The sequence below is a fragment of the Neovison vison genome, chromosome X, assembly GCF_020171115.1.
Source record: "Neovison vison isolate M4711 chromosome X, ASM_NN_V1, whole genome shotgun sequence".
NCBI classification, from domain to species: Eukaryota; Metazoa; Chordata; class Mammalia; order Carnivora; family Mustelidae; genus Neogale; species Neogale vison.
Window position 1 is genome coordinate 92,984,763 of NC_058105.1, and position 12,242 is coordinate 92,997,004.

Here is a 12,242-nt window from a genome sequence, read left to right on the forward strand (position 1 = left end):
AATTAAAAAAAAAAACCCACAACCAGCGGTACATTGTATGTTCCAGCTGTTTTTACCACAATCCAAAATAAGGCGGGGTGAGAAGATCCCTTGTTCTTGGTGAAGCCCATTGAAGTTTGACTCCTAAAGAAGGGGGCACATGGCAAAGGCGGGGCAGAGTAATGGCAGCCACTTGAGCTCTGCAGGACAAGTCTTCCACTTCCTGGTTGGGATCCCCAGTCCTGGGACCCTGCCTCATGTGGGGACAGTGAGCACAACTGCCACACCAACATCCACTCCAGGGCCCCTGGCGTCCTGTGTGACCAAGGGCCATTTTAAGTCTGGGGCAGCTTGTTTGAAACCTTCACATTAAAGACATTGGAAGCAGGGGGATACTGAGCTGTTTAAAACCTAAGCCTGCAGAGATCCAGCAGATAGAAACTTGAACTACAATGAAGCCAGGACAATTTAAGCTTATCCACTGAAAAGGGAAAATAAACTTTTATGACCTTGGGGTGCTAGAATAAGTTTAGTGAAAGGTAGGTGGGAAGTTTCTAATTAATGCTGCACATGTTCTTGTCCCTTGTCCTTGCAAGTGTACCGCTTGTCCTTCTTCACACTGTTTCTACCCTCAAAAGGAAAAATCTCTCAAAGGGTTTTTTTTTTTAATGATGACCATGAAAATATGACCATAATATTTGTTTATTACAGAAGTTCAGAAAGAACAGAAACTCTCATATATACACATGTGTCTATGTAAAGAAATCTGAGAGATCAGGGATAATATAGATATTTGGCATGTATCCTTTGTCTTTATTTTAAAGTTTGTATTTAAATTCCATTTAGTTGGGTACCTGGGTGGCTCAGTGGGTTAAGCATCTGCCTTTGGCTCAGACTGTGATCCCAGGGTCCTGGGATCGAGTCCCACATCGGGCTCCCTGCTTAATGGGGGGTTTCCCTCTCCCTCTCCCTCTGCCCCTCTCGCCTGCTCTCCCTCTCTCGCTTGCTCTTGCTGTCTCTCAAATAAATAAATAAAATCTTTTTTAAAAATTCCATTTAACATACAGTGTCATATTAGTTTCAGGTGCTTATCACAAGTGCCCTGCTTAATCCCCCTCCCCTGTTTCACCTATGAATATAGGGGTACTAGCACCTTCAGTTTCAGTGGGAATCCTGAAACTGAATTTATCAATATAGCATGGGCACCTCTCATGCCAGTAAATACCAATCAATAACATACTTTTCATGGTTGCATAGCATTCCATTTTATGCACATTTCATGACTGATTATTCCATGACCAGTGTTCTAAATGAGCCTGGGGCTTTCACTGAAGTGGTTCCTCTGTGGTCGCTTAGTCCTTTCTCATGGTTGGTGACTCAGGGTTTCTGAAATTATTTTCTGTTACCTGTTTATGCTGATCAATGATAGCTCTCAAAGCAGAGGTCATAGGCAATAAAGGGACTAGAGGTCTGTAAACAATCAGCTCAAAACCCACAACCTTTAGGCAACTTGCCCTGACTGAGCTTCACTCCATCTACTCATTCTGTCTTCTGTGTTCCGACAGAAGAGGGGCAGAAGAGTATGTGAGCACATGGGCTTGGAGCCAGACGGCAGGGGTTCTCTTTCTGGCTTTCAGGAGGTTGGGCATACTCAGTGCTTCTGTGTTCTCATCTATAAAACAGGGATGATAATAATAGTCCCTATCCGGGTGCCTGGGTGGCTCAGTTGGTTAAGCGTCTGCCTTTAGTTCTGGTCCTGATCCCAGGATCCTGGGATTAAGCCATGCATCAGGCTCCCTGCTTAGCTGAAAGCCTACTTCTCCCACAGCTGTTGACCCTGCTCGTACACTCGTACTCTCTCTCTCTATCAAATAAATAAAATCTTTAGAAAAATAGTCCTTGGGCGCTTGGGTGGCTCAGTGGGTTAAGCTGCTGCCTTCGGCTCAGGTCATGATCTTGGAGTCCTGGGATCGAGTCCCGCATCGGGCTCTCTGCTCAGCGGGGAGCCTGCTTCCCTCTCTCTCTCTCTGTCTGCCTCTCTGTCTACTTGTGATTTCTCTCTGTCAAATAAATAAATAAAATCTTTAAAAAAAAATAGTCCTTATCCTGCAGGCCAGATGAGATGATCTGTGCCAGAAGTCCCTGGCAGCACAAGAACTGGCACCCAGTTAGTACTCCCTGAAAGGCAAGGGTTATTATTATTATTACTCAATTCATTCAAGCGGGACTCCTGGTTTGTGGCTTTGGGAGCTCATCTGTGTGTGCCGGGGGTGCCTGCAATAGGTTAGAGACTCTGAAAATCTCAGAAGCCCAAGTGACTATACAGCGTTTCCTACACAGTGAGCCCCCAGCTAATATTGCTGATTGATGGTCTGATCCAAACCGACCTGATGCAATTGTGGGTTCCTCTTGTTTGAATTTGGTTGGTCTTTATTTCCCATTTAAAAAAATAAATAAACAAAAAGATAACAAAACAAAAAAAAACCCAGAAACCCTAAGAAGCAGATATAGGTGAAATGCAATTTCTTCAGATATGTCAACATCATAGCCGTGGGCTTTCCTACATGCTAAGGAAATTCTTGACTAAGAGAGCTCAGAGATCTTCGATGATACTGATAATGACAAGAAATACATAAAAGCACTAAAAGCCATTATTCCAAAAGACAAGTCTATAGCCAAAGAGCAAATAAAATCTTATCTTCGGGGGCACCTGGGTGGCTCAGTGGGTTGAGCCTCTGCCTTCAGCTCCGGTCATGATCTCAGGGTCCTGGGATCAAGCCCTGCATCTGGCTCTCTGCTCAGCAGGGAGCCTGCTTCCCTCTCTCCCTCTGCCTGCCTCTCTGCCTACTTGTGATCTTTCTCTCTGTCAAATGAATAAATAAAATCTTTTTTTAAAAAAATCTTGTCTTCGGGGCGCCTGGGTGGCTCAGTGGGTTGAGCCTCTGCCTTCGGCCCAGGTCATGATCTCAGGGTCCTGGGATCGAGCCCCGCATCGGGCTCTCTGCTCGGCAAGGGAGCCTGCTTCTCCCTCTCTCTCTGCCTGCCTCTCTGCCTACTTGTGATCTCTCTCTGTCAAATAAATAAATAAAATCTTTAAAAAAAAAAAAATCTTGTCTTCGGTCACTTAGCTGGGATTCTTGGGAACCGAATCACTCTCAGTAAGTAGAGTTTCTCGATGGTGGAAGCTTATTCAGGTAAGCACTAGAACAGTTGCTATTTTAACTATTTTGATGTCCTTATATCACTTTGATATAGAGACTGTATTGAAAACAGTCCCACGAATTTGTTAGGTTTTGAGTCCTCGTTGTTAATGTGTCATTGCTGTTACAATTACTATTATTATTATTGCTCTGCCACATAATTTTATACCATTTGCCTTCAAAAGACTCAGACAATGATTCCTCTTCACTTTTTAGTCTCTTCTCTCACTTTTTCCTCACTGGCAGGGTGTGTCAGTCTTAGTTCTTAACTGCACAAATGTTTCTGATTGCATTCTCCAACTCGAAAAGGCTTTCCCAACGTGCTGATTTATAAATTTTTTTTCAATTTATTTATTTTCAGAAAAACAGTATTCATTATTTTTTCACCACGGGAAGCCAGAACCCCAAGTCTGTTACTATTCTGTGGAAAGTAAGATTAATAGGCATCAAATGAAATCATGTGTCTGGTGACAGGTTTTTTTGACCGTTCAAGGACTTTGAAAGACTTACTGTCCGGTTACAGGCTCTTCTCTACTAGAAGTTTGACTCTGGGCAAGATGTCATTTTATTTAGAAACTGTAGTACTTATGGTTTTCCCTTCTAGCCCTGGTATTTTCCTACTACTCCTAAATGAAGTAGCAATTAAATTAAAGGAAAATAATCACCTGTCCTCTATGCAGTTGATAAAAGTTTTACAAAATGGAATTTGGATTTTTTTCTTAAAAGATTTTATTTATGCATTTGAGGGAGAGATAGAGAGAGGGCATAAGCAGGAGGAAAGGCAGAGGGAGAAGGAGAAGCAGATTTCATGCTGAGCTGGGAACCCGACATGGGGCTCAGTCCCAGGACCTGAAGGAATGACCTGAGCTGAAGACAGACACTTAACCAATGAGCCACCCAAGTGCTCTGGAATTTAGATATTTTTAACAGAAAGAGAATGAAGTGTTCTTAGATGTAATTTCATGAGAAGTTTCTCATTTTCTTTACAGAGACATAATAATGAGTCTGACTGTTGGGAAACTCACAGACCATGAAGTTATAACCCTTGCCCGTCACTACCAGGTGCCCGAGGACACGAAGCCTGATATGAATGTCCTAATTGCACGGGCCCATGAACAGCTCAAGAAAAACGCTTTTGAGAATTTTGAAAGACTCAATGCTATTTGTGTCTACCAAGACCGAGAAAAGTAAGCTTTCATTTTATCAATTTCAGTAAATCATGTAAGGTTCTGCAGACCTGAGTAATGAAGGAATTTATATTTTATCCAGTAGGGCAAAAAGAACACTGGGATGTCCCACTATACTCCACTATAGACCAAATGTACTTTATTTTTTTTAAACAAACTTTATTTTTATCGCACAGAATATTAAAAAGCTGTATACTCAAGGTTGATATTTAATAAGGTCAGTATTGTTACTGATTCAACAATGAAGCAAAGGGCTTACGTGGACCTGGCTTTTTTTTTTTAGAGAAAAACTGTGGTGATGAATTCAATGAGTACTGACACAGTTTTGTGTCCCTGTCTTGATTGATGATAAGCACCAGCAATTTTACCCACCGGTGTTTTTGCACCATTAGTACAAACGTCCACCCAGTGGAAAATGTCTAAGTATTATTACAAAACTAGTTTCGATTTTTTTTTGCTTAAATGTCAACTTTATTCACATTGGTATCAATAAAACGTGGTTATCACAAAAATCCCAGCAACATTCTTACAGAAATTGGCAAAATGATTAAAAATTTTCTTTTTTTTTCCTTTCTTTTTTAGTCTGGGTTGTATACAGCACTCTTTTTTTTTTTTTCCAAATGTACTTTAAATCATTTGGGAAAGTATTTGGGTACTGATATTTCATCACGATGGTGAGCTTTGTTTGTTGATGGAATAGGGAAGGCCCTTGTGTCTTCGAAAAGATAAGATGCCCCTTTCCGTTTCCTTTTAATTGGTTTCTAAAGGCTTTCAACTGAAACATAGTAAATCCAGATGTTAGAAGGTTTAATCCTGAAATATCTTTTCTTACATTAGTTTGTGATCACCGGGATTTATAAATGTGTCTTTTCTAATACAGAGAACAGGGAATTTACAAGTAAACTTTATTTAGAAATTCTTTGAAATCATTTCTTCTTGAAAATATGGAAGCTCAGCATAATCAATTTCTACTACATTTGCCATGTTTCTATTATTCTTTATTAAATCGTTTTTATAAACTGGAGCCCCATCTTAATAAGTTTCGGTGTTCATCTTATCCACAGACCTGATACTCTGTGAGGGGTGAATATTCACCAGGAGTTAGAAAATCTTACTCCTAACTCTAGCCTCTAGTTTTCCTACTATGAACCACTGATGTTTCTTTGCCCCATGACCCCTCCCATCACCCCCAGACCCGAAGTTTGTACCCAAGTGGCCAGCTTGCCTCCCCTAAATGTCTTAAAAGACCTATAGTTTATCTTAATGTTGAACACAATTTTTTTGCCTAATCCATAACACATAGTTGTTGAGTTTTTGTAAAGGTGGTATTTTTCCTTGAATCTTTTAAAACTTTCTGGAGCCTCCCTAGGCTATATGGCCTGAGCTTTGCATGACCTTCCACTCTGTGGTACCGCTTGCCCAGGGTGAGAAGTGTGACCCCCCCTTCACTAAAAGAACACCTCCTGGGAATGATGGGGCTCCTTGATCAGACATCTCTGAAGTTCTTCCAGATCTGACAGGCTTCAGTTCTAGACACAAACATTCTCCCATTATCTTGTAAACTCAGTGTGTATAAAGCAGCTCGCTTTCTTTCTTATTGGTTCTGATTTTGCTTGGTGCCTGGGAACACTGGCTGAATGAGAACATTGGACAAGCATTTCTGTGCCCCTGGCAGGCTGGGGAAAATGACTGTTGAGCTGCTCTGGAGAAACCATCCGACAAAATTGAGGTGAATGTTAAAGCCCCAGCTGGGGCCTCAAGGTTACAAGGTTTGGGTCCAAGGAAAAGACTAGAAAAATACCCTCAAGTCATACAATACTTGTGTTGGAGGCTCTAGATGCCTGTCAAATTAAGAGATGTTTTCAAATATCAGAACCAGTTTTGACTAGTGGTCAAGAAGGCAGATCGATTACTTAGAGCAACACTCATAAAGTGCTGTACTATCACCAACCGAGAGTCTGAATCTTGATGGAAAGGCCTTTGGAAGGACAGAATCTGGTCACTTTTGCAATGGAAAAAGTCAATGAAAATCAATATGACTGTTTTTCCTTACTGTGAGTTCCAGTACCAATTTTCGTACTCATTTTCATGTGCAGACTTTAAGGACACATCTGTATTTTCTTTCCTATAGCATGTAATTGTGACTCAAGAGACACAAAATATAAAAGACCTGTTTACTTTGTTTTAATGCAGAAAAAAAGTATTACCCAGCAAATACATCAGAAGGCTGTGCAAGTCCTCCAGGTTACCTTTGACCGATGATCTTCTGGCATCCATACTGTCTCAGTAAGCAAGAGCTCCAACCCTCAGGGGGGGTTTGTCCTGCATATTTTTGTTTGGGGGAACTATTCCTGGTTGTACATTGACCTTTAAATATCCTTGATTTACCCTTGACTGCTTTGATTATATTATTGATAACACATCTCCATTTAAGTGTTACAAAAGGAAAAGCTGGGCATGATTTTGAATGTTAGCCTACTATGAATTGCTATTTTATCTTTTTAATGTTAAGACATGCGTACACACACACACACACACACACACACATATGTATACACAGGTTCCTGGGACAAAATGAAGATGTCTAACATTGGTAATGAGGGTATTAGATCTAAAATTCAGGGCCGGTTTTTCAAAGCGGTAGTTCCTGCTGGCTAAAGACATGCAGGAAGAAGGCCAAGTGTTATGATTACAGGGCTCCGTCCTACTAGAACACAGGATGTAAAGTGTGAACGTTATGATGTTGCAAAAGGAAAGCACAGTGAACTGCTTTCTAAAGCACTGGACCCTCCTGTTGAACGTTTACTTTCGACTTCAGGCACCACCCTCATAGTTATGCAGACTCTGGTCATCATTTTTCGCTTCTATGACATTATCCCCAGCCCCGCCTCTGACTCACTTATCTTGGTAAGTCTGACATTTTGGACTATGTTCTAGGCATTGTCCTCATTGACAGAAGACCTCACCTCAATTGCTTTGTGAGAACTACTTTATGAGTTACAACTTATATTCTCTTGCCTCACCTGAGGAGGCTGAGATTTAGAGAGATGAGGTGTTTTGCCCAAAGTTGCCAAGTCTTCTAAGAAGAGCTGTGACTTAATCCCTGAACCTTTTAAATGTTCATCCCCTGCTTCTAACCATTTTGAATTACTGTTTGCAAATAGCCAATGGATAGGAATGTCTTGACAGTTCTACCTCCTTCCTATTCCTTCTCATTCCCACTGTCTTCCCACTTTCTTCTCCATTACCACCATCTTCACTCTGGTTCAGACCCACAGTTCTTCTTGACTGTTCAGGGCCTCCATGTTGGTCTTTTTTCCACCGGTCTCTATAAATCCATCTTTACATATAGCAGGTTAATACCGTCTAAGAACAAAAATGTCATAGTGTTGCTCTTCTACTCACAAACTTTCTGTAAATCTCTTTGCTCCTTAAAGGAAGACTGAAATCATCAGTTCTGAACTCCTTCACCCCCTTCTCCATTCGGAGGCTGAGGGTTGTCAGTTGGAGCAATTGTTCTTAAGCAGGAGCTGGAGTGGGGTGTCCTCATCTGAGACAAAAGGAACAGATAAAACTAAATCCTATGCAGGAGCACTAGGGTCAGAAGCATCAGAAGCAGACTCAGGAAGGCCAATCCAATTGGAGGTGTGCATTGAACCGACCCGGGGTTATTTTCTGGACTATCCGCTCAATTTGGTTTTATCTGCTGGCATCAGTGTGACAGATAATTAGGTCATCCTGGTGTAAAGGACTTCAGATGAAATAGGCAGGCCTAGGAGTCTTGTTTCTTCAGTTAACACATTCCCAAAGCCACATGGGCTGTTTATGAGCAGGGAGAGGAGCAAAGGGAGGGAGAGAGAGAATCTTAAGCAGGCTCCATGCCCAGTGCAGAGCCTGGTGCATGGCTCGATCTCACAACCCTGAGATCATGTCCTGAGTTGAAATCAAGTCAGATGCTTAATGGACTGAGTCATCCAGGTGGTCCTCCACATGAGCTATTTAACATTTTTTAAAAATGATTCATTTATTTGAGAGCAAGAGTGAGAGAATGCGCACAACCAAGAGGGGCAGAGGGAGAGGAAAAGAAAATCTCAAGGGGGCTCCCTGCTGAACAGAGCTCAGTGCGGGCTCGATCCCGCGACCCTGAGACCATGACCTGAGCTGAAACCAAGAGTCAGACGCTTAATCGACTGTGCCATCCAGGCACCCCTTGTGCAAGGTTTTTGACCTGCCCAACCCTCAGATTCCTTACCTCTGAAATGATATAATACCTCCTTCCTGGAAGTTCTGAGGGTGACTTAAGATAACGTCTATAAAGTACCCAGCGCAGCACCTGGTACTAGGTGATGATTGGGGCCTAGGAGAGAAGTTGAAGTCAGGGACCACAGACCACACACCCTGACTTAGAAATGAACTGGAAGAAACTTGTGTCCTTCTACACAGAGGAAGCCTTGTTTTCAAACATTTGGATCTGAAGGCGTTTCGCACATTAAGCTGTCTCCAGTCAGGAAGCTGTGGATATTTATTAGATTATCTCTTATGGCCCCAGGGATGTGTTGTCCTGGAAAGTCCAGTGATGTGGGAGCCTGGCCTCTGGAGGACCTAGATGCTTCCTCTCTAACACCGAGGCCACCAAGGCCTCATCCTCTCCTTTTCTCAGCAGACTGTTTCGTCTTCGCCTTTTCGATTTGACATGAAAGGCAGAAAGGCTGTTCCGCGATTCGCTTCGGAGACATCCCAGGCTCAGCGCGCGTCCGCCTCCAAGCCCCATGTAGCTTTGTGGAGGTCATCCCCCTGAGTTGCTATGCAGGCTCTGTTCAGTCTAACTCTGCCTCTAATTGTGCAGTGACCCTGCTCCTCACTGAGGGGAAGCTTCAGACTAGTCAGATTAGAAAATGTCTCATTCCCAGTCCCTTCTCCGTCCAATATGCCCCGCCACGATTTGGGTCACATGCTTGGTGTTTTGCATCATCTCCGCAGATTCCTTTCAAAGACGGCCCTAATTCCTCATGGACCCATCAGCCTGCAGCTCACATTTATATTCTGCATTCTTATTGTTCCCCACAGACTCCGCAGGGCTTTCCAGAGCCTTGACCAGACTCTCCTTCTGCACAGCCCTCCTGTGGCACGCTGAGCCAGAGCCCCTCTGACGTCTGCCATCTCCTGTGGGAGGCAGGCCTGGAGTTTATTGTTTTGGTTCAGTGCACGCTCTGCCCAGGGGCAGTGTTACCTGCCACGGGATGCAGCTGGGCAGCTGTTGAGCAGCTGGATAGCCCTGCTGTGTGAACAGAAATCAGGGGACGGAAAACAGTGTGGCCAAAGAGTTGGCCGATTTCTTCCACACAGTGATTGTCATGTATGTATTTTGCCTAGCGCTGTGTCTCGCTAGGAAGAGTTCCCTCTACTGCCTTTCCATTTTTCTTGGGATTCCACTAGGTCTTTTCCTTACTAGCACAACTCAAGCTAAGAGCAGGACTTCAAAATCTTTACACCTCTGGTTACCTCAGCCCCCAACCAGTTTGTGCTGTGGGAGCTGGTCTGAACTCTGTACTTACCAGTCAGATTCCTTTCACTGAGGCACAGGGCATCCGACTTAAATGTTCTAAGTGGTAGTAGTAATGGGGGACTGACACTCCATATTGACATAGTGCCAAGGGCCCTAGGATATTTTGTAAACCCTTGAGCATATGGAAGGGAATGTTCTAGTTGAGGCTAGACACGATTCCCCAGTTTGGAAGTGCCGACCCTGAGGTATAAAGAGGCTCTGTCACTGAGGGACCTTGCAGAGGACCAAGATGAGTCTCTAACAGGATGAGAACTCCCTACATTGTCCGTGTCCGAGCTCCTGGGAATCGGGGCTATGTCTCATTCACCTTTGAAGCCCCAGACACTTGTCCTGTGCTAGTGCACTGGGGAGTGAGGGGCAGGGAGGGGAGAAAAACACGGGCTTGATATGCACCAGACCTGCCTCTGAGCTCTGCAGCTCTACTGCCTCACACCCATGTGATCCTTATAAATGGACTCAACACCTCTGAGCCCTCATTTTGGACTGTTAATGTTTCCTAAGTATTAATAAGCAAGAAATCCTGGTTCTTAAACCATTAGGAAGTGGAGAGTATTCTGAGGTCATTCCACTCTGTGTTCTGTGTGGGACTGGGGAGTAAAGAGGTAGCCTCCTTCCCTAACTGGCCTTGTGAATCGGCACTTGGAACAACTGGAAATTCAAGTGCAGCTCTTTCCCCAGCAGCTCTGCCCCAAGCTGGCCTTTCACAGCTGGCTCTGGGCTCCATGGAATGCCTTCGAACTGACCTCCCGAGAGAGTGGGTGCCGCATCCAGAAATATCAGTTAAAATGGAAAAAGTTAACGGGGCTCATGGGGCTCTCAGATCATCTCGTTATACTCTCCCCAGCCTCAGCCTCTGTGCCCCCGTCCCCCGCAGAGGCATGGTTTGGACTCTGGTGATTTCACCCAACAGTACCCGGCAGTGGGGCTGAGGGACAAGGGTCAGGCAGTGTGGCTGCCACTGTGGCAGTGTTTGGTGCCCCGGGAAGTCCACAGAGAGAAGCCCCACCTCCCAGATGCATCCTACGTTTTCCGATATAAGGTGATACATAGTTTTTACGAAATTTAAAAAAAAATTCCAAATCCACACGGACCAACAGAGTGTCGACCTTGTGCACGCTCCATACTTGGCCGCTGTGACATGCCTCACCAAGAAGGTGTGTGCTGGAATGAGAACAGGAATTTAGAGGCCCGGCTGTCCGGACATGACTGGAGCTCCTCACTGATAACTTGAGCCATGCCACCTGGCCAGCTCTGGGTTTGTATGACCAACTGATGCAGTGGCCTGGAGCTTGACTTTTTTTCTGAACTGTCCATTCTTTAAGAATCTCACCAGGTGTTCCAGCGTGTGCCCCTGGGTTTGCTGGGTAATGGATGGAAACCAAACACAACGGCATGAGTCAGAAGTGTGTCTTTGCTGGGACGCCTGGGTGGCTCAGTCAGTTAAGCATCTGACTCGTGGTTTTGGCTCAGGTCCTGATCTCAGGATTGGAAGATGGAGACCCAGGTCAGGCTTCGTGCTGGGCGTGGAGCCTGCTTAAAATTCTCTCTCCCGCCCCCTCTGCTCCTGGCCCCTCCGGCCTCTCTCAAAAACAAACAAACAAACAAATGTGTCTTCCCTGCCTGCCCTCCCTTCTAGTCCTGGTCATGCATCCCAGCCCATTCTCCTATGTTACAAGATGGCCTTTGCAGCAGAGGGGGAAGCCACGTTACTCTTCAGCCACATACAGCTGCCACCACATGGTTTATACCTCCACAGATGGTGGAAATAAAGCAGAGCAGCTTTATTCCCGGTGGCAAGGAGATAAATGGCTTCTGTAGTTTTGGGGCCATTCATCATTTTTGGGAGGGGGAGCACAAGCACCCATGTTTCTAGCAAGGCATTGAGAAGCGTGCTTGGGGGTCATGATTCTCGAAGGAGGAACCAGAGAAATTACCTTCCCTCCCTCTTTCTCCACAAACATGTCCCTTAGTTTGTGTAGGGAAGGAAATGGTGGCTTGCCCCAGTATCAAAGGGAAAAAAGAATTTATGGAGGTTTTAGGAAAACACTTTAGCACTGTGAGCTGGGACTTTAAAGTAAGGAGGCTGACTTTTTAACAAGCAGAGAAACACTTAAAAGCCAGAATTAGTGCTGCCCTTTAGGGCAGTCGCCCTGGAAGACTGTGCGCTGATTTCAACAATGTCGCCATAGACAGTTCTTCTTTGGAATTGCCTTCACGGCCTTTTCAAGAGAATTACTTCCAGAGTGGCAAATCATCCTTTGACCATGGATCAGAGTCTTAGCAAGAGCCAAATGTCATTTGGAAAGGAGC

At 44.4% G+C, this 12,242-nt stretch overlaps 1 protein-coding gene across 4 annotated transcripts in view; it reads left to right on the forward strand.

Moving 5' to 3' along the window:
* Positions 1-12,242, forward strand: part of EFHC2 (EF-hand domain containing 2) — a 189,334-nt gene that overhangs the window by 155,632 nt on the left and 21,460 nt on the right. For 3 of the 4 annotated variants that reach the window (XM_044235435.1, XM_044235436.1, XM_044235437.1), the window contains 2 exons: positions 4,169-4,366; positions 6,560-6,652. In XM_044235435.1, the coding sequence (XP_044091370.1) occupies positions 4,169-4,366; positions 6,560-6,652 (291 nt within the window). The remainder of the gene's footprint in view (positions 1-4,168; positions 4,367-6,559; positions 6,653-12,242) is intronic. The other variant, XM_044235438.1, reaches the window with a different exon arrangement.